Here is a 23,172-nt window from a genome sequence, read left to right as displayed (position 1 = left end):
AAAACACGCGCATCCAACCTTTTGTTGCATTTAATTGATTGCTGCTCTTGATGCTACAACTATAAGATATCTCTTAAAGGTTATAGTTTAGGTTCAGTTTAGGTGACTGATCTCTGCAAATATTGGGCAAATATCTAGAAATACGGAAGAATGTCGAGCCCTTCAAAGAAGTGAAAGAGCTTTATCACTATATCTATACCGGACGCGACCCTTTATAGAAAATTAAACCTTCCTGGAACACTTGAATCATTTCATCTGCTTGGTTCGTGACATGATTCACTGTTTCGGAGCACCTATTAATGCATGCAGGACAATAGATTGCAAGTGTTTTATTCAAAGTGTAATACATTGAATGCAGTAAACAAATCAGTGTTATTAAATATTATTAAGCACAGGCCTAGATAGTATTAACTACACCTCTTCTTCTCATCACACAAAGTAAAATACCTACAAATTGATTAAAATAATGAGGTACATGAAGAAACTGCACGCTCATGTTGCATGCATGTGTTTACATAGGCTGTGGAATTATATTCATGCCTCATATTTACTTTTGCAATGCATTTCTTTCTTTGTATCTCACCTTGTTAACCTCCTGTACGTACACAGTTGATAAATGCATTATGGTTGTCTTGTTGCCCATCGTACTGTTCTTTGTTCAGTTTTTCTAGCTTGTTTGGTCTAGCTTTTCCATTACATATCTGCTCAGCTTCTCCACACCGTTACAGTTTTCTCACTGTCTCTTTGACTAGTGCATCTTTGAGCTTATATTTAGTATAAGTAAAATATTGGTGAATTGCACCAATTAAAAACGCTATCAAATACACCAATATCTGGTGCTCACTCTCGGGAAAGTAGGTTTTCAGGTTTACATCTTTAGATCAAATCACTTTTGAGTTCATCTTTGAGGTACACTGCTGGAATTTTACCATAAAAAAATACGGTAACAGCATTTTAGCTTTTATCTTAAATTACGGCTAAATACTGTAATTTCATTAATGGATATAATGTTAATGTTCCAACCTATTGAAGTACTGAAACCTATTTTGCACCTTTGAAATACACCGAAAACCACCAAAAGCGGGCGTTGATGAAAAAATCACGTGACGGACTTATATAAATAGTAACAGGAAAGGATCTGGATCGATGCTACGAAGGTATACTATGCAAACTATGTTGTACACAATAAATATATTTTACATGCAATGGATCGAGAAGAGTAAAATAGATTCAACATTTTAGTGCAGCAATGACTCCAGACAAAACAAAGCCTCCACAGCGCCTCCTGCTGGAAGAACCGCAAAGACATTTACATTCACACGCCTTCCAGTAATTACCATTTTACATTTATCAAAAACGTATGCTCTGTGTTACATCACATTGGCATTTAAATAGGCCTACAGTAAACACAGGTATTAAAATACAGATTTAACGCATGCATCTTTGCATACGGAAATACTGAAAAATATTAAAAACAGTCGTAGCAAATCACCTCATTAAACAAAAGGTATATAAATACTGTTAATTATGATCGACTGAAAAATTGCAAGTATTTTCGGTATGGATCAAGTATGGACCTCGGCTGGTAGGGAGGGTTCGTCACAGGACCTCAAGCCTGCTTTAAAGGCAAAAAAACAGTTATCAGTTGTTTGCATGTCTCTAATATTAAAATGTATTCATATCACTCTTCTTGGTTTTAAATTGAAACACTACCAGAGTACTGAGAATCTGTTGCAAATTCATTTTTTTCACTCACACAGTATCTCTCCCCCGTGTGCTGGTTCTTGTTCCTGTAACACAGGTAAGCGCGCATAACGTTTGTGAACTAGAACACAAACACGTGATGTTCTTTCGCATCTTTTAGGGTTATTTTCACAATAAATCACACATTTCCAAGTTGTTGAATCATCGTAGACTTACTACGCTTGTAACAGTAAATCACACCAAAAGCAGCTGCGACCACGAGCAGAACAGCAACAAATATTCCCGTTACAGCAGCAGGAGACAAACCAGAACCTGATAAAGACAGACGGTCATTACTATTACATCGAGAACTATAATCCATCAGTGTCCAACGTTTCTCCACATCGTTCTATTTTAGTCATCGGTTTCATTATAATTCATTTATATGCATGCATTGTGATACACACCAAAAATGCTACCAGAGTAATGAATTTAGTCATTTGCTTGCTTTGTGCACATTTAAAAAAAATGTGTTTTATCTTTTTTTTAATCCGTTCAGCCGATTTACGTTTCTGGCGATAGGACTTTTAGCATAGCTTAGCATAGATCATTGAATCTGATTAGACCAGAAGCGTCTCGTTTGGAGGAAAATGAAAAGTGATGATTTTTCTAGGCTGATATGACTGGGTACTCTACTTTCATTTCGGCATAAACACTTACTTATTCCTGCAGCAGGACTGAAAAACAGTGCCCAGAACAATATCGAAACTCTGCTTTTAAATCAGATGCTACTGGTCTAATCCGGTGCAATGATCTATGCTAAGCTACGCTAAAAGTCCTATCGCCAGACCCAGAGATGGGTTGAATGAATCCAGAAACAGTCGAACTCAACTACGGGGGAGTTAGAGAACGAGTCTATTTTTCTAACAAGGCTGTTTCTAAAGCAAGCAGCACCATCTCGTGATAAAGTCTAGGCTCAGAGTTGATTCCAGAGGAATTGCGGTGCATTTAGAATATCTCCGAATCTTGCTGAATCATTTTTTCGATTTGCAATGCATCGATGATGTCCCGGCCCTAATATCTTCACTTTACCAGATTCTTTCTCCGTCACTGGGTCGCCCTTCGTTTGATGATGATTTTTAGGAGCACCTGAAACGCAAGCCAACAGAAACCTCAATACAAGATGAGTCTAGTGATCCTAATAAAAGAAATAAAGAAATGTGAAAATACTTTACATGCATTTCTTACCAAATCAAATAAGTCACATTAATCAAACATTGTAGGCTATACAGAAAACACTCAATTCCTTGTGAAGTAAAAGCTGATCCTTATTTAAAAAAGAATAAATAGATGTATTTAAAAAGATAAGAAAAAACAAATGCTTATAATAAACGATGCAATTTAACATATAATGTGCTTTTAAATGACTCACCGTTTACAGTAACATTGAAAGTCTTTTCGCTATCTTTGCCGTTGCTGATAACGTCTAGATGGTATTCTCCAGAGTCTGTGGTTCTGGTGTTCGTGATGGTCAGAGATCCAGTCTGGTTGTCCACCATAAGTCTGTTTCCGAATCTATTTTTACAATCACTAACTGTGCAGATCTTCACCTGATCTTTATTTATTGCAACAACTAAAGTTTCATTAAAATACCATTTAATCGTTTCGTGGTGTTTTGCAATAACTCCACTGTTTAGAGTGACCGGACGTCCTTCCATCACTGACACTCTCTGCATCTCTGCATCGGCAAAGGAAACGGCTGAAGACGAAACGAACAATCATTCATAATTCAAAGTGGGATTACGCTACACAAATACCAATAATGCTTTGTTGTTGAACATTTGTGTGTGGGCTTTAAATTTATGAAAAATATATGAATTTTTATATAGCACACTTGAGTGCATGATAGATGGTTACCAAGTGGTAACTAAAACAAAGATAGTATGTCAAAAGTGCATTTTAGTTCATATCCACAAGTATACTTATACGATCTTAAGTTTATTTTAAGAAGCATTAAAGAACAATTTTTACTATATTAAGTACAAAATTATTAAAGCGCTTTAATAACATTACGGAAGTGTATTTGTTTTTTATTTGGGTAGTGCCCCCTATAAAAATTAAAACAAGTATACCTTAAATATACTCAGACTTTTTCGAAGTATAGTCAAGTATACCTTAAAAGCCCATTTTTGAAAAGTACATAAAAAGTAGACTAAAAGTGTACTTTCCTATTTTAAAGTTTAAAAGTAGTATACTAATAGCACACTTGAATAAATGCATTTTTTTCATAAGGTTTATAAAGCACAAGAGAACTTAACAAATAACTTACATGCTTTTCCAAGCAAAACCAAAACACAGAACCGCCACAGACATTCAGGATTCATCTTCAGCGATGTCGCTCTGGGAAAGAACAATAAAAAAATGAAGGGGGTTGGGGGGACATAGAAAGCTACTTTTATTATAATTAAAAAAAATTTCCAAGTGCCACTTCTACCGCTAAATGAACAAAAATGAAAGTAGCATTCTCCAGAGATGGTGAAAGCAAAACATAACTCCTCTGAAATTTCCATGAGCATGGTTCGGAATTTATTACATTTGGTGTATGTAACATCTAGCTCCTGAATGAAATAAGGTTGGAGACCACTAGAAGCCTACTCGAAATATGATGAGGATCTGGTTAACGTCATGTAAATGCAACAAAAACTGAAACTAACTTGTACATAAATAAAGTTTCTCTTTAAATTTGATAACTCTACATTTAAAGCTGTCTGAAAAAAGAGTGACTGATTCCCAACTTCTCTTGTCTTTGAAGGATCTCCTCAAATTTTTCCTTTTGTTTCTGCGAAAGTAGTTGCAAGTTACTTTTATTACATATAGAAACTGCGGCAAGTGAGGTTAAAATGAACAATAAATGTATTGTTCACTGTTTTTACAGTAATCGTTACCGCTCTTGGTTTCAACAGACTTCAGTGGCAACCATGGAGGCTTCAGGATTGTTTTTGTTGAGGGTGCTAATGGCTTAACTGGTTCAGAGGGGGTGATATAAAAAAAAAAAAACGAACTAATAATTAAACTAAGAGAAAGTAACAAACGTGCTATCGATTTTTATATATGCCTGTTTCGAAGCTGCTGTATTTTAGTTGCATTTAACTTCTCATATGCCAAAACAAGCAGGGTTGGGAGATCGGCAAACAGGAATGGCAGAGGCAAAGACACAAGAATAGTACGTAAAAGAGCAAAACAGAGTGATAGTCTGATAGCAAGGTGAAGGCTAGGCTAGGCTAGGCTAGGCTAGGCTAGGCTAGAAAAACAAGGGAATGCTTTGTGGCAACAAGGTTCAACACTTGGTGGAGAACAGACTATAAAATGGTTTAAAAAGACAGTATAACAACTTAACAAGATAACAAGGGGGAGGAGTTAATCAGTTACCAAGATAATACACACACACAAGGGGGGCAGAGCAACAAGGCAACACAGAAACAATGGGAGACACACATACACTTTAACATAAGAGTCCTTGAAGCCAGACAGAGAAGCAGACAGTCCAGGGTGGAGAGACCTCAAGTGCAATTCGTAGGCACTCAATCACGACATAGCCTGTCCCTTAGAAGAGAGGGCCTTGAAATGCTCTGATGTCCTCATATGCAACATCCATGATGCTCAGAAACACCGGGGAGACATCTGTGATGGCTGAAGAGGGCTGAGGGCTCTGGTGTGGCGGCCATCTTGCCGTGCGGCTGAAGCTCTGGGTTTTCCCCGCAAAAACTAAGTATTTAGAGAATAATTTAAGACAGCTATATATAGCCAAGAGATACAAGCATACGTTAAAGTTGATTTGTATCTCGTTGGTTGAGAAAGAAGTTAGTGCAGCGTTGGAGCACGAACTCTCGTGACACTCGCCGCAACCGTTTCCAAAAATAGCTCCGTTTTCCAGCTTTTCCCCAAAAGTGGGAACATCCTATCACTTATAATATCAGAAAAATACCAGAAAAAACATCCTTGTGTAAACAGAAGTTAGTTAAGTTACATTAGCTATGCTATATGTTATTAACCGTTTAATATGATGGAGATATTCCTGTATAAGTGCTAGGATCAGGATTGATTTCACATAGCAGAAATTACAGAAACATTAAACCTCTGTACATAAATTATGACTAAACATTTTATGTATATTCAAATGAATTGTAATTAAAAATATTGTAAAGGATCGTAGCTATTGCACATCAGATATTAGACATTAGGCACTAAATAGATCAACCTTTATTTATCGCATTTAAAATAACGTTTTTTTTTCTGTGTGAGTGCTGTAGATTTGTGAGCACATCTATAGTATAGTATTTGTTTGCCCGAACTATATATTCATATCCAAAACGAGAAAGTGAATATAGACAAAGCATACCACAATCACTGTAGCTAAAAGGATTGTATTAGGTCATTTCCAAGTAATAAATACGAATAATGCATTAATTACAGCATAGAAACTATTTTGCCTTATGCGTTTGTATAAAACAATTATAAAACTGTCATTAGAGAAAAAAATATATATTATAGAAGCAAATGATCAATTATTGTCCAGCAGCGTATTTGATTTTTTAGCCAATCAAAAGGCAGAGATTATGTCAGTTAGAGAGGAGACAATTGCGATTATTAAAATGTGAAATTTTTACTGGCACCTTTCTGTTCACGCTCTTTTAGACTCTTTCTTTTCTTTTAAGCCTTCCCTTACGCTTCTTAGCTTTTTGTCCTCGTTAAAAACGACCACGTAATCTCCCAAACGAGACCCAAATGAAATTTATGAGACCGCTTCGCTTCAGAATCGCTATATAACACCAGTCATGTTTGAAAAAAGTTGCGTTTCCACTGATACAATTCTATACTGTGATACAATACAATTCATGTCTTTGATGTCTTTCAAGTTTGACGCGTCAAAGCTCTTCTATCTGGGGGAAGTCCCGCCCCCCACTCGTCGCACATACTTTCCCAGAAATCTTCTCACCGTGTTTTTTCCCAAAACACGATACATTTTATAAACAGCAATATACCGTGAAAATGAATGGCAAAATATTTTATTTTATTTTATTTACAGCATATTTGTTTAGCAGGCACATTTCAATGAGTGAAATGACGCTCATTTGATGTATTTCGACATCTGCGTAATGATTTGGTTTTTTCTTTAGACTTTATCTATCACGGATGCAATAACGCGCTGAGCACGCAGCCTAGTCGAAGTTTAGTTCAAACTGTATTTGACAGAAACAGAGATTGTAACGTGATGTCTTACCGTGTAGCATTGATGCACAAAAACAGGTTCAGGCTGTAGTTCGAGATGAAACGTGTTCGTAGAGCAGATGATCGACTCTTTAGGCAATCTCTGTGTTTCTTCTTCTTCTTTTGACTCATCGTCGCTTTTAAAACCACCCACCATTGCCAAGAACCCGTGGGTTTCTAGTCACTGAAAGCATGGACCTGTTCTTGAGTTTTGTGTGGCTGCTTTTACTCACAAACGGTAAGACAATTTGTTACAATCTCTATTCTACTGGATCATCAAATGAACGAGGAGGTCGTGCAGTTGTTAACCCCTATATGTTTTTCTTATGCCGCTGTCTTTCATGCATGAATTATATTTTCATCTTTGTCTTACTCCACGTTGAATCATCTCAGTTATAGTATATCGACAACTGAAATGAATCATAACATAGGTATGGAAGGCAAAATGCAATTTTTTCTACATAAGTATGTGTAAAGTTGCCATTTATTGCAGTAATTTGTCATTTTAAATGGTTATTTATTGTGATGCATTTGTTATATGTGGTTGATTACAATCTAGTAAAATTCATAACATTTAAAAAAAAAAAAAAAAAAAATATATATATATATATATATATATATATATATATATATATATATATATATATATATATATATATTTTTTTTTTTTTTTTTTGTCTCTCAGTTGACCTCCTTGTATAAAAGTGTTTTGCAGATATGCCCTGGAGCATTAGCACATGGCTATTGCTGTCAGCCATCTTGGATGATGTCATCAAGCAATTAATTTTTGAACAAATTAATAAAAGAAATTAACTGTCCACAAAATGTGCATACCATGCATGAAAGGGTTAAATTTTTGCAATAACAAATATATATATATATATATATATATATATATATATATATATATATATATATATATATATATAATTGTTCATTTCAGGTTCTTCTGGTCTTGATAGAGTGTCAGTGCTTGTGAAGGAGGGAGATTCAGTCACTCTAAACACTGATGTTGAGACAGACAAACAAGAAGACATAACATGGTATCTTAACAACACTCGCATCGCTCAAATCACTGGAGATATCAGTCACATCTGTACAGATGTTCAGTGCAACGAAGGCACTGAGAGATTCAGAGACAGATTGAAGCTGGACAATCAGACCGGATCTCTGACCATCATGAACATCACAAACACAGACTCTGGACTCTATGAACTGAAGATCATCGGCAATAAAAATAGCGAAAAGACCTTTATTGTTCTTGGTAAGAGAGTTAACTCATTTTTGGAGTGAACCTGTTATATTTATATATAAATACGATAATTGTCGGTTTTTAAAAGAGCATGATTAACTCTTATTCAACATAGCTTATTATTATTTTTTGTTTTGTGTGCCTGTTTTTGGGCATAAATATCTTCTAGCAGCTGTTGGTTTGTGTTTCAGGTGTTCCTGCTAAAGAGGGCGAAATGAAGAGAAAGTCGGTGAAGGAGGGAGAATCTGTTACTCTAAATCCTTTAGTGGTGAAAAACCCAAAGGATTTGTTGATGTGGTATTTTAATAACACATTTGTTGCTGAAATCACCGGAGATCCCAGTAAGATCTGCACGGGTGTTCAGAGCGAAGAAAGATTCAGAGACAGACTGAAGCTGGATCATCTGACCGGATCTCTGACCATCATGAACACCAGAACCACAGACTCTGGAGAATATCAACTACACATCAGGAGAAGTAGATTCAGTATAAAGAGGGGATTTAGTGTTTCTGTCACTGGTGAGTGGAGTTTAGTTCATCTCCTCAAACAAATTTTGAAGCATTAAAAAAAAAACAAATAAAAACCTTGACTCTACAATGTTTTTATTTTCGAATTTTAGAGAAAGTGAGCTTTTATTTGGGTTATAACACACTGCAGTAGTCAACATCTGAAGTGGATCAAAACCTTTCATCAAAGTTGCTGTTACCGGCAGGCCAAGGGGAATTTCAGCCGGCACAAAATTCTGAGTAATTAGGAGACATGCACGATATTACTCGCTGGAGGGCATTTTTTAGTCCGATAATTACGGTAACATTGTGTTCACATTGTCATTTTTTCACAGACCAAACCACAATATATCACAAAAATATCAAAATATTAACTGTCACTTCAAAAAATCCAAAATTCAAGGCAATGCTATTAGACTTCCCACATGAACATAACTGGAGGAAGAACCCAATACAGTTGAAAATCCCCCTGTATAACGTTGTATTGGTAGTATATTAAAACACACAGTAGATGTGATGAAAAGGCTTATAATCAAAATGATTCATAGACCTAAATGATTTTAAGGAACCATCTAATGTCTTAAGATTTCAACATGTTTCTATCTCTTTGCTAATTTTGCTAATCACGAGTTAGCCGATACTGTTTACCATTTTGTTGAACGTACAACGGAATCCTGTTAACCTATCCTACTAACACATTTAACATCTTTTTCAACATTTTGCATAGTAACATCAATGAATGATTAACAGAAAACGCTTAAAGTAGTTTTTACTCATAGCTGTGAGTTATGAGGAGACAGACACGTTATTGCTGCTGCTTCTTCTTCTTCTTCTTCTTCTTCTTCTTCCTTTCTTTCCTGCAGTGTAGATGCTACTGAGCGTGTGACTGCCCTCCACAGGATAAAGTTTGAGCTAAATTCTTAAATGCAGTCCTGCGTTATGCAGACACTAAAGAACTGATTCAGAGATGAGTTTAAGCTTATCACCGTGTCCAAACAAAGACGTAACACAAAACACTTAAACAACAAGTTCTGACAATTTACAAAAAAACGCTCTTTTTCATTATGCTTCCTACATTCCAAGAAACGTTTTCATATTCACACATTTTCCTGCTTTTTAAAGTTTCCAGATTGACACAATATTATAGTTTTAATGTGACCAGGAATTGTCGATCTTCTAGATAACCCACTAAAGCGCCACACCACCCCCTACAGGTGTGGAGAATATTTGATAATCGCTTCTGATAAAAACAAACAAATCTTTAACTAAAATGAATAGCTAAAGCTTTTATAAGCTTAAAGCTTAAAGCTTTTTTCTTCTACAACTTTGGTGAACTTTTTTACCCACTTCAGATGTTGACTACTATGTAATTGAAATCATCACCTTCACATCGAGGTACACCCCACTGACGTGACCAACACAAGCCCTTTACAAATATTAATGGTGTTAACTTCACCACGTTGTCAGTATTAAAGTCTCTCTGTCTTTATCTCTTTCAGTTTCAGGTCTGTCTTCAGCTGCTGTTGTAGGAATATGTGTTGCTGTCCTGCTGCCTGTGGCTACAACCGCTGTTGTGTTTTTTTGCAGCAAAAAAGAAAGAAAAGGTGCCTAAATGCAGAATCCTTAATCAGAACCTTGATACTAGGGATGCAATGATCCAATCTGGGACATTTTTTGCAGTCCATATTGAAGCTTAGTCAGGACCACTTGGCAAACAAGTCGTGTTGTATTCCAAGTCCTTCTGAAGCCAGACGATGTCTTTATGCGAAAGAAAAGAGTAAATCACACCCCAACAAGCAATGATGGCAAAATCATTACTCGATATATAATTCAATCATGACAATAAAATTCCCAGTATCTCGCATCAGCATTTTGATCCAAGGGTATGAGACAGAATTCAATTCAGTAAGTAAGATTAAGGAAACATATATTAGTGCTGACTTGATGTTTCAGACAATTCTGTCCGATTAGGTGAACTGGCTCATCCAGAACTGGTTCAGAAGAATAATCTGTTCACAAACGGGCTATCGCTATATTAGGCCTGCATGCTAATTATTTAACAAGATGAGAATTGTGTGTAAAGAAATTTGAAAAATAATTATTGTAAGTATTCAAAGTAATGGGCTCATGTTTGTTACCGTTTTTTTATACAGACACCAGGATGCAGCACAATGACCAGGTAAGGTATTATGAGCACAACGTTTGTCTAATAAAAAAAAAATGTAACATAACTGTGTATTTTGAACAATGTTCTCATCACCATGCAAATAGAGATGCACCGTCAGTGTTGAGTCAGCGTTCAATTACTTTTCAGTACTTTGCTGATGGCTTATAAAGGGTTAAAGACTTAAAGTTAATGAGATAATAAAGTGACTAATTAAATGATGATTGTGTATTAGTGATGAACATCTGCTGTTATTAAGAATCACAGAGGATCAGATGCTGATGTCTTATTGGTTAAAAATGATGTCACCCTCATGGGGATCAGTGTTTGCTTTAGTTGGGCTCTTGACCATTTTACATTTTTACCCTTTTAGCAACACATGTATGCATACCGTGAAATAACATTGCAATTGTTTAAAAGCGTATTACTTCGTAGTAGTAAAATGGTCAAAACTAAAGCAAACATTGATCTCCATGATGGTGACTTTAAGTCTTTAAACGTTTATAAGTCATCAGCAAAGTACTCGATTGTAATCAGATGCTGTACTCGGACCAACACTGTGCACCATTACTATAGTGTTTTTTGCTTATTTATATATAACTTATTTTTGATTATTTACTGTTGTGAAACTCTTTTCTCCTAATCAGAATGATATTCCAACGATGGATGCTCTATTGACAAACACTACTGACCTGTCCCCTAATCATACTGAGATTGAGCCTGAAGGTACCAGTGAGACCTCAGTGTAACTTTGTTTTTATTTTTTATTTATTTTCCATATTCTCTCATTCTCTTATCTTTAAAATGTAATCTATTATTACTCAGAAACAGTGTCAAGGTACCAAGATATTAGTTGTTGATGTTACCTGAACCCCAATTTCAACTCAAATATCAACGCAAAAGAAATGTATTTATTAATTGCTCAGCCTCATGTCGCTCCACACCTATAAAGCCTTTATTCCTCTTTGGAACACAAATGAAGATATTTTTGGTAAAATTGTGGTGAAAGTCATGGTAAAAAACAACAACAACATAATTTACCACTTTAAGAAAATATAAACCTTCAGTCCAGTAGGGGAGCACCATGACGCATGTGTTTTGTAAATAAAAGAGTTAACTTGTTAATTGGATTGAAATATTCACATTTGTGTTCTGAAGATGAAAGAAGCTCTTAAAGCTGCAGAACCACATAATTACTGGCAAATATTTCTTTAAAAAAAAAAGCATACAGTAATAACACTATAATACTACAGAAATATTAAGCACTAGCCGTGGCATTCTTAGTTAATTACAAAATCGTACACAAAGGGATCCGCATGCTTACACCAATAAGATTTGCTGTGTTTTTAACTAAATTTGATTGGAATTGGGGGTGGGCGGGGCTAACACATTGTCCAGGCTGCACTCTGAGGTGCTTGGGTTTGTTTAAGCGGCAAAAGTGGCCTACACAGGAATTTCCAACACTACCAAACATCTTGTTCTAAAAATCATTTATTTACAGGCAATGAACCCACATCTACTACATCTCAACACAGCTTCAGCTGACTCGGCTTTCCATCACAACCCTTACTGAGGCACTTACTAAATAAATACTTGTTCTCAGTAAATCCTTGTATTTATTTACTCACGCTTCATGTTGTTTGATCCCTCCGTTTTTGTTCATTGCACTATTTGTTGATGCTTTTGAGGCTTTAAAAGTCATGTTTTATTTGCAAATATCGTATTATTTTCATTAGCAGTGAATTCTACTGCATAGCTGCACAAATCCTCACTGATGTCTATATCATGATGTGATGTTCTCTTCTTCAGTACTTGTCCAAGACGTTTTTTGTCTGATGTTACATAAACATTTAATGAACGTCTTTCACTACGTGTACAATTTAAAACATGTAAAATGCTAAACTCACAAGCCATGCGAATTAACGTACAAAAGGTTTCTAGTTAAAAGCTGCACATTAACTAACTTGCATTCGGGAACCTGAATTATTTGCGGCAGACTAGATGCATCCTCTCTTCTTCTTGGTAAAGGTATCTTCTCCCGCGGCATTGTGGGATAGAAAAGTATGCCTTGATCAGGATTTCGAGTCTGGGCGGGACGCAGTAGGCCATCCGGGGATCTCACTGTGGTTTCGGACTTGCACTACTCCTCTTATGTAGCCATTTCACCTACTATACAGTAGGTTCAGAGATTCAGGTCAAATGACAATTATGTTCAAACATAGTGATCACCACCTGATGTCCTCTGCTATTAGTTTGTTCAGCGGTTATAATTCAGTTACAGCAGCCAAACAAAATCTAATGTAAAAGATTCTAGGGTCTAACTAAAGTACACACTGACCACTGTAATGGTTGTTGTAAAAAAAAAATCTTCTTTGCTGATTGTTCCTCTTAACATCAGGTGTCTTCAATAATGGTCAATCATCACTCAGTTAATCGCCTTATTATCTTATACTATCTACTTTTCAGCACTCTGTAGTATGCAAACTGAGCAGTGTTCATGTCATTGTGTCTTTTGGTCTGACCTGGCGAGCAGTTAGATAGCCCAGGTGAACTCATCTGGGCCCCACATAAGTGTGCTGGCTGGGACGCAGTTAAGTACCTAATCACCGGGTTTCAGAAATATATGTAGAGGCTCGTATATCTAAACACACTGGCAAACTATTCATTTATCTGGATGCTTCATCAGAGCTTCATGAGAAACAAGGAGCTGTTTTCTCATTTTCTATCTCCACATTAGACAGGCACCTGGAGTCAAGTTCCAAGTCAGTTCCAGAAGTAGCAGTCAGTAAATAATCCTTCTGACCAAACAACCTTAACCGCATAACAACGTATTACCAGACCAAACCACCAGAAGACATACCAACTGCATATCACATTTATTTTATCAGCTAAAGTCTTTTTTTTACTACTGACATTAATATCAAAATAGTTTGCAATTTTGTATTAATATCATGTTGTTTGCCTTCTTAGGTCAGAGCAGGTGCAGATCTTCAACACGCGTCAGAAGTTAGTATTATACTTTGACACTATAGTTTTCTGTTTACACGATGTTTGGAGGCCAGAATTAGCATCTCATTGTAAAGCTGTTTTGAAGTCAACCTGTGAACATTTTATATAGGCAGAAATGGAAAAACAAAAAGAGCCACTTTAAACCACAAGCTCTTGACACAGGCACACAGCTGACACCTCAGAGACAAACTCACAAATAGACATCATCAAGTACAAACCACCAGACACATTCTCCGATCGAACGACATGTTGCAGAATGAAGCACGGTCTCGTTGCTTCCCAAACCCAAAAATGAAAACACACTCGCCCTCATCTCATTCCAAACCCATAAGGCTTTTGTTTGACATTGAAGCACAAATGAAAATATTTGAATGTTCTCTTTTTTATATGTCTGAACATTTAGAATTTTGAGAAAAATATATCTTCATTTGTGCACATTTTTGGCCAAATACAAAGGACTTGTAAGACAACAATGATCCTGGCATCCGTTTCAGGTTGAACACCACGATGCATCACTATATTTTAACACTATGCAAAGATGAATGGTTAAAGTCTTGATGGCTGTGGCTCCAGCCTCAAGGGTTGAAGTTTGGGATTTATGGCTTTTTCACAGCATGACAATACTTCACAATATTCTTATCAAACACACAGCTGTATTTTGGAGTTACAGTAAGAATGAAGTTTGATCATTTTATCTTCACGACATGCGCATACGTCACATGATCCTCCTCTTCAACTTTCTGTAAAGAAAACGAGTGTATTGTTTTAATAAATGTAAAAAAAAAAAAATAAACTGAGATCCAGTGTAAAATAATAAGTGATAGAAAGTGGGAATGCTGCCAGGATTGACTTTCATTGAAGGTTTTTTAACGACTTTCATACTTTTCATTTTCTGAAGGTTTTAGTTTACTGTCAGATGGTTTAATTTGTGAGTTCTTGCTAAAATAAAAACAGACAATGTCTTCATTCACATAAATCTTTGGACAACTGCACAATTTTGTGTTGGGACTACATACAGATACTTGTGTATGTGATCAGTATCAAAGACAAGCGCACATCCAAATCTAAAAATTAATACAGAGACTAAATGTGGAGATTAAAATCTTACCGATTTGTGTGCATTTCTTTTGTAGGTGGTTGCCTCAGCATAAGTTACGTCTTCATTACAAGTCTGAACTGTTTGAAGAAGAAGATCAATTACTCAATAAACAAGAATCTCAAAAAGATCATTATAACCTCTATTCTGTTATTAACTATTGAAAACCCAGCCGAAACTGAAGAGAGACTAAGATAGAGCCTTGGGGATGAATGGTTGAGGTGAAGCCAATAAAATAGCAGAGCCTGTATGACTGATGACAGAGTTGGAGTTAGAAGTTAGTTAGAAGGAAAGAGAGGAGCCAACAGGGCCAAAGGAATAAAGAGACAAATTACAGAGGAAGGCCTTGAAGACCATGGCGAAGTGGTGGAGTGTTCTGGATCAGAAAGTCTTGTGGAGCTGGGAGTTGAAGAAGTGGAGCCAGACGGTCAGCACCCCAAGGCAGACAAGAAACCCAAGGTAGATCCTTAAAGAAGAAAGGTGGAGGAGTGCAAGTAGATGCGTTGGCTACCGGCTCTTTCACACTGAACGCAAGGATTTTTTTTTTTAACCTGTGTGTTGTTTTTTTCCCTGTTAGTCCAATTAGATTTGAGATTTAGACCATGTGTCTGGAGCTCTTGCAAAAAAGGGCAAGAGTGGTTGCTTTACAGGACAGGAAGAGAGTTAAAAAATGGCCTTCAATGCAGCACAAGAAATGCTTTCAAAATTGGCGTCTTTGGTGTGTTGGATGCTAAAAGTTCAGCACACTGACTGAAATGGAAACAGTGAAAAAAAACGAGCATCCTACAAAAAAATACAGAGCAAACTACACATTTTTAAACATGATTTTTTGAATTTGACATTTTAATGGATTTACTCATTCAATATTTATGCAATATTTATTAATCCATAAACGTCACTGGAGCTCAACAAATGAACCATTATAAATTCATAGAAATGTTCACTTAAACAGAAAAACAGAAGCTAACACTTGCCTTTGTTAGCATTTTTTTTACACTTCCTGCAGGTGCAGAGGCCCCCGATTACAGCAACAGTCAACATAGTTCCTCCGGCAGCAGAAATCAGAACTTTAAGGAGTGAGTCTTGTTGTAAATAAAAGTTAGGCTCTGCTTCTGTAAAGATAAAAATATGCCTGTATGATCTACAGCAAAATACGAATATCAGGTCGGTAAACAAACATACTGACACTGTCATACCTGAACACATGTGACAGAGCTGACTGATGTCCAGATGTGTGGTCTGGTTTCTGATGGGGTTGTTGATCACACAGCTGTAGATGTTTTTATCCTGATATTCCACCTCCAGAGGTAGAGAGAGACTGATGCTGAGATCAGACACACTGATGCTGGACAATAAACTGTTTCCTTTGTACCAGGAGAGAGTCACATGACTCACGTTCACCACCGAACACAACAATGAACAATTTGATGATGAAGATGAAGAACATTGTGAAGAGTTACTGATGATGACAGGAACAGACAGATGAACTAAAAAGCATCGGAATAAATTTATGAGAAATGCATCTAAAAAAAAAAATCTTACTTTGAGTTGCTGAGTGTGTGTTTATTTAGTAATGCACATTATTGAAGAATATGAATGTTTGGAACAATGATCTCTACTCACCATAGACAGAAACACTGAATAGTTTTTTGGACAGCTGTGCCGACCTTATCTCTAGTTTATAAACTCCAGCGTGTTGAGTCGTGATGTTTGTGATGGTCAGAGATCCGGTTTGATCGTCCAGCTTCAGTCTGTTTCTGAATCTCCCATCAGAATCATTCTTTATTAAATATATTTGCTTCCTAATATTAATTGTAACTACATCTTTATCTCTAAACATCCACAATAAGTTGTCATTTTTTTGCATTTCAGTAACATTAGTGTATAGAAACACAGAATCTCCCTCCATCACCGACACAGACTGTATTTCAGTTTTTTCTTCCCCAAACATACCTGAAGAACAGGAACATATTAAAGATTCTGATTGTTTCTGAGGCCTGACATTATCTGTAGATCACGTTGTTTGAATGTAAACTTAAGAACATCCAGAGTAGCAGAAAAGACACAAAAGCAAATTGAAATATAATATAAAAACACAGATCAGGATGAACCAGTAATTTGATATTTTGTTTTAAACTTTCTTAAAAGTATGTAGGAAATCATATAATTTGTAAATAAATAACAACAACAAAAAAAATTAAAATATAAATAACTAAAGTAAAAATACAATTCTGCTAGATATTTTCAACAGTTTCTTAAATAAATGAAACACTGATTGATTAATAAATAGGCGCGCTGGATCTTATGTAGAGTTCTCCATATGTTTTTGACATATGTGGTTATGATACAGAAGTATAAAAAAATGTAATTACTGAATTTTTACAAATTTTACAATTTGAAAATGTTACAGCGGAGATTTTAGCTTTCTGAGCAAGAGAAACGTGCAAAATAGAAGCCATGGGAATTAGCATTAAAAGTCAATCTCACGATATTCATTACGATACTGTGTACACTACACATAAGAGCAAAACATAATGTACTTACGCTGAAATAAATGCTAAAAGCGCTATTATTACTTACCGGTCAGGCTCCAGCAGGATAAACAGAACAAGGTAAAAACATGAAACATGTTGTTAAACGGTTCAGTGGAAAGTTAAATAGCACCGTCTGCTGAAAACTCTCAACCTGTTAGAACAGAGTGTGTGTGTGTGTGTGTGTGTGTGTGTGTGTGTGTGTGTGTGTGTATCCTCCCACCATGCAGTTTGACACTCTTGTTTCACAGATCTCTGAACGTGTCAGAAATGTGGTACGTGCATATGAACTGTTCAAAGCAGTGGAAAATATCAACGTTTATCTTTTAATATTTTTTTTCTTTTTCCTCCTTGCTTACATTTTTAGAAAGCTGCGGTTGTCTGTGTTAAATACATAACAGTGGTAGAACGCTGCGTCAAATAAAACGTAACTCTAGAGTTGTAAAAACGCTTGTATTCCGTTTATTTAACTGTTTTATGTAACATCTCGCATTATTGATCTTTATGTAAAAAAGTTGACTCAAACTGAAAGCTGCTGAGGGTTTTTCTTCACAAGCCTGTGTGATAATGAATCTTGTAAGTGGAGTGCCGCTTCCTGCTTTTGTGCATAACTCTTTAATCTAAAGAAACATCGAAGTGACCGGGAGACAGATATAAGACAAACAATGATAATTTCCCATTCATTTAATACTCTTTAACATGTTATTATGAATGAACTGAAAGCTGGCTACAGTAAAACGCCGGATGCTAAATTTTAAGCATGCACTGAAATGAAATATAATAATATCAGTAAAGTGTTTTGCAGTGGATTTGTAAAAGCTGTTGTATGCATGTTAGACTTAGTTTTGAATAGCAGGTGGAGTGCATCCAAAGCAACTGGTTCGATTGATTTTTAAATTGCAGAACTTACGAATACATAAGATCAGGGAACGATGGTTGTATCTTTAACAGCGAATAATCATAATGACAAAATCTAATTATGTATTTATGTATTTTGTAATTAAGCATTAAAATGCTATTTATTATTATTATTATTATTATTATTATTATTATATACTCAATATACCGGTCAGACGACTCCTGTCATTTTCTGTGGCTGCAAAACTATTGCGAGTTTACAATGATGGTTACGGCAAAAACTACTGGCAATGGAAAGGCGGAAATGACGTTTGTTTTGTTTCGTTTTATGTTGTTTTTCATTTGGTAAGCAGAGTCCTCTGCAAGACTCGTCGCACCGCCTAAACATCGGAAAACACCAGAAAACGCGAACGATGCTTTAATTCGAATGCGAAATGTTAAATCTAAGATTCAGTTAAGTCTGTCGTCGTCGAAATAAACTACTTTCACTTTCACCAAAGCTCGCGACGTCCGTATAAAACAAAGCGCTCATTTCCATGGAAACTGCACGCGTTCGATTCGTAATGGAATAGCGTCGAAAATGACGATCTCTGTTTGTGTCACGTTTGCCTTCCTCGTGGCTGGTAAGACGTTTGAACTGTCGAGCTCTCTCTTTCACAACGATAAAAACAAATTGCGCTATGCAAACGCTAAAGGCTGCAGAAATATCCACAGTAACGCATAGCCTACTTAATAATAATAAAAATTAGTGGTGGCGAGAAGAAGCTTCTTGAAGCTTTAAATGCAGATCGAGGTGAAAATGATTGATTTCCTGAATGCACGCTAGGGACACCTGCTGGTAAAGTACAAAAAAATATACACAATACATACTCATATACTAAACACGCTTGAAATAAATAAGCAGTTAGAATTTTTCATGATCGGTGTCGTTTCATTATTTATAATTGTGCAATATGCTTTTGTTGAACAGATGGGTGGCTTTATTTAATTTAGACTGGATTAAAGAGTGAAAGTGATTAATGACTGGACAGAAGGAGCTAAGGCAGTGGAAAACAATAATCTTCCACTGTCTTCAGGCTCGAATGGGCCAAAAGTGGATCAAAATGTTGCTTGGTGGGCTGTTTTCTTGATCTTAAAGATCTTAAGTTTCGCCACCTATGTTTCAAAACTTGGCATTGCAGTTCATGTGAGGCTATATTATATTATTGAAACTAATGTTTTGAGGTGAATGTGTTGCTGTCTTGGAATATATGACCCAAATAAGAATTTTCACCAGATATTGTCACCTGAACAAGTATTTAATAGTTCTGACCAATTGAGGGAAAAAGCATTATAATAAATCGAACTCTGAGAATTATTATTATCGATATACTTTTAGATGTAGATTTAAAATTCTGTACAGTCTAATCTTTGATTGTCACATCATTCAAATTCAGAAATTCCAAAAAAGCAAACTATGCTCCCTTCGGGTTTTACTTTCATTCACATGTTAAAGTTAAAGCGATAGTTTTGAACACCGGTTGGTTATGTACTCGATCGAATGCATTTTGGATAATTTTTAAAAAAGCTTTAATTATACAATGCCATTACATGTCTTTCTTTTTACATTGCTGTTTTTATAATAAAAAAATAATAAAAAGCAGATAGAATAGAAGTAGAAATATGTTTGCTTTTCCAACATGTCCTCCAAACAATACTCCTGTACTCCTGAAATACAACAATTGCAGCCTTATATTGACATTTTTATATTACTGATTTGTACTATTTCATGGTCTTGTGTACCTCATGATCACAAGAGCATGGGTTTGAACCCTGAGAATGAATGTGCTCCTGAAATGTAAGTGCGCCAGGATTCAGGATATTTATAATGCATATGTGCAGTCACCGATACGAATTACACCCAGTAAAATGTGTTTTAATTATGAGACTGGTGTAAAATTTCAAAAACATGCATTTTGATGTATAATGCATTTTGGTGTAATGGTACTTGCACAAACAACCTAAAGAGTTTTTTGTTGGAGGACAGGCTGGACTTTTCTGAAGAACGGTGTGCTTTTTAAATGTTCACGACTGAGAAGTTACTCTTGAACAACTAGAACGAAACAAAGCGCATCCACCCAGATATTGACACGCAGTATGAAAAATTAAGCTTATGAAAACCGGTCTATATGTAAACATTTATTACATTAGGGAAGTCAGTGTAGTATTGTAAGTAACAAAAAAGATCTCAGTATTTTATTAAGTTATTAAAAATGTGCATATTCTACAAAAGGTATGTTAACGAGCAGAACTGTTATGAATCATGGTGTGTGTTGCATTTCTAACCGTTTTAATTCTTTTCCAGGCGTAAGTTGTGTTTATAGAGATGGAGTGTCACAGACCGTGGAGGAGGGAGAATCTGTCACTCTACACACTGGGGTCGAAACAAACCAACAGCGAAAGATAAGATGGTACTTTAATGAAATACTCATCGCTGAAATCAATGGAGATCTCTGTTGTAGCTGCACGGATGTTAGGTGTAAAGACGCTGATGGGAAATTCAGAAACAGACTCAAGCTGGATCCTCAGACTGGGTCTCTGACCATCAAAGACACCAGAACCACAGACTCTGGAGTTTATAAACTGAAGACAATAAGAAACAGCGGAGACAGTGTCAAGATCTTCATTGTTACTGTGCATGGTGAGTCACTACACCGATTGTCGATTTGTTTTTAGTCTTAGCAGTTAGTTTTGGTCCATGATGAGCTGCATTTGTGCTTTGGTGTAAATTAAAGGGATAGTTCACCCCAAAATTAAAATGATGTCCTTTAATACTCACCCTTGTGTCGTTCCAAACCTGCAAGCCCTAGTTCATCTTTGGAGCACAAATTAAAATATTTTTGACCCTCCATAGGCAGGAGCACAAATACCAAAATACAGAAAGTCAGTTAAAATAGTCCATATGCATGCATGGATTGTGTACTTTTTTTTGGGCCATGGTCGTCTCACATCTTCTGTTAAGGTCGAGCTTTTTGTATTTGCTCCTGTTGTGTCATTTTATTTGGCTTATAATAACTGTTTCTTCTTCAGGTTTTTTCGGTAATAATAGAGACGGGGAGTCAGCATTTGTGATGGAGGGAGACTCAGTCACTCTACACACTGATGTTAAAACAAACCAACAAGAAAAGATTAGATGGTATTTTAATGATGCCCGTATAGTTCAAATCACTGGAGATCTCAGGGATATCTGTACAGATGTTCAGTGTAATGAAGCCACTGAGAGATTCAGAGACAGGCTGAATCTAGAGAACCAGACCGGATCTCTGACCATCATGAACACCACAACCACAGACTCTGGACTTTATCGTCTACGTATCATCAGCAGGAACAACATCAGTGATAAGATTTTCATTGTTGCTGTGTATGGTAAGTCATTATGTGTGAAAACAAGCCATGAACAGGCTGTGACATTGTGGTTTTCCCTTTATCTGTATTAGAACATAATATATATAATAATTTGTCAAAAACACATTTACTGATGTAGTGGAATTTGTTTTATGTTTTGTTTGACAAAGTAAAGAGGTCCTCCAGCAGCGCTTGGTTTGTGTTTCAGATGTTTCTTCCACTACAACAAGATAAAATGAAGAGAAAGTCAGTGATGGAGGGAAAATCTGTCACTTTAGATCCTGGTGAAAGTATCAAACAGAATTATTTGATAACGTGGTATTTCAAAGACGCTTCGCCGCTGAAATCACAGGAGATCCCAATAAAATCTGTACACGTGGTCAGTGTGAAGATCCTGACGGGAGATTCAGAGACAGACTGAAGCTGGATCATCAGACTGGATCTCTGACCATCATGAACATCACAACCACAGACTCTGGAGATTATAAACTACAGATCAGCAGCGACAGAAGCAGAATCAGTGTCATGAAGATATTCAGTGTAACTGTCACTGGTGAGTCATTCCACGTGATTTCCTTTGCATTTTTTGAAAACGGTTTTATTTCTGAAATAAAATCAATATCCTAATAGTGACCAGGGGCCTCAGATTTGATCGTAGATAGTGTACGCTTAAATCCACGCCTGCACTCACATCTGTAAAAACGTTGACCTGGAAAAGGTCTTAGACTCACGTCAGGGTCTACGCAGACGTACGCACTTTTTTGAAAATGTAAGCTGTTTCCAGCTCGCTTCTCAAATTATGATGACTGGGGTATTTCATGTGTTAATAAAGTTCAAGATCTTGTGCGGTTCACCTCCGAAAGAGAGTTGTTTGTGTGATTTCCGCTCATGTGTCCGTTCTATTAATCGCATGTACGCATATTGGAGAAATGATCGTAAGATCGAGTTTAGGATGGTTTCTGCGCAACATTTTATAAATGAGGCCCGAGCTATACAAGTCTAAATATCAGTCAAAGGTACTGCTAAAGTTGATTATTAATAATGATTGTCTGTTCCAGATTCAGAAGTGCCTTCATCTAATAAAGGAAGCACGTATTTTGTTGTTGCTCTGTTTACGGCGGTTGCTGCTGCTGCTGTTGCTGTGATTTACTGGCGCCGCAGGAAATCTACACAAGCAAGAATTTAATCTCTGACAAGATTAGATTCGTTCCAATTAACCCAAGTATTGTGTTTCATTTCATTTGTTGTTGTTGAAACTGTGCAGCCTTACGGTGCCTGTTACAATGAGGTGAGATATATATGTGCACGGTCCCTCTGTTTCTGTGGGATCTGCAATTCTGTCTGATTTCTGTGTGTTCTGTCTGATTTCTGTGTAAATAATTATGAATATTTAGTTATGTTCAAGTATTAGTAAACCAAAA

General features: G+C 36.3%; 3 protein-coding genes across 7 annotated transcripts; 1 reads left to right on the top strand and 2 right to left on the bottom strand.

Moving 5' to 3' along the window:
• Positions 1–486: 486 nt before the first annotated feature.
• LOC122327527 lies at positions 487–7,083 on the bottom strand. 5 transcript variants are annotated; one of them, XM_043222954.1, is made up of 8 exons: positions 6,965–7,045; positions 5,183–5,448; positions 4,013–4,083; positions 3,116–3,442; positions 2,776–2,832; positions 1,921–2,016; positions 1,757–1,790; positions 487–1,618 (listed from the first exon to the last, which is right to left on the bottom strand). In XM_043222954.1, exons 3-8 carry the CDS (start codon positions 4,065–4,067, stop codon positions 1,600–1,602), a joined length of 588 nt encoding a protein of 195 aa, XP_043078889.1. In that variant the 5' UTR covers positions 4,068–4,083; positions 5,183–5,448; positions 6,965–7,045; the 3' UTR covers positions 487–1,599. The 5 variants fall into 5 exon arrangements, with proteins under 5 accessions (XP_043078889.1, XP_043078890.1, XP_043078888.1 ...); XM_043222955.1 differs by having other exon boundaries at positions 5,243–5,448; XM_043222953.1 differs by lacking the exon at positions 5,183–5,448 and having other exon boundaries at positions 1,714–1,790; positions 6,965–7,083.
• Positions 7,059–21,985, top strand: LOC122328157. The gene is made up of 10 exons (XM_043223864.1): positions 7,059–7,189; positions 7,895–8,215; positions 8,395–8,721; positions 10,209–10,313; positions 10,863–10,888; positions 11,521–11,599; positions 18,844–18,990; positions 20,712–21,047; positions 21,437–21,772; positions 21,960–21,985. Exons 1-10 carry the CDS (start codon positions 7,144–7,146, stop codon positions 21,983–21,985), a joined length of 1,749 nt encoding a protein of 582 aa, XP_043079799.1. The 5' UTR covers positions 7,059–7,143.
• Positions 13,916–17,787, bottom strand: LOC122327449 (hepatocyte cell adhesion molecule-like). The gene is made up of 6 exons (XM_043222824.1): positions 17,559–17,787; positions 16,602–16,931; positions 16,175–16,465; positions 15,953–16,090; positions 14,991–15,058; positions 13,916–14,622 (listed from the first exon to the last, which is right to left on the bottom strand). The coding sequence occupies exons 1-6, from the start codon at positions 17,605–17,607 to the stop codon at positions 14,569–14,571; spliced, it is 930 nt and encodes a 309-aa protein (XP_043078759.1). The 5' UTR covers positions 17,608–17,787; the 3' UTR covers positions 13,916–14,568.
• Positions 21,986–23,172: the final 1,187 nt, after the last annotated feature.

This window comes from Puntigrus tetrazona, chromosome 22, assembly GCF_018831695.1.
Source record: "Puntigrus tetrazona isolate hp1 chromosome 22, ASM1883169v1, whole genome shotgun sequence".
In the NCBI taxonomy this organism is placed as follows: domain Eukaryota; kingdom Metazoa; phylum Chordata; class Actinopteri; order Cypriniformes; family Cyprinidae; genus Puntigrus; species Puntigrus tetrazona.
The sequence above is the reverse complement of the archived record's forward strand: the minus strand, read 5'-3'. Positions and strand labels throughout refer to the sequence as shown.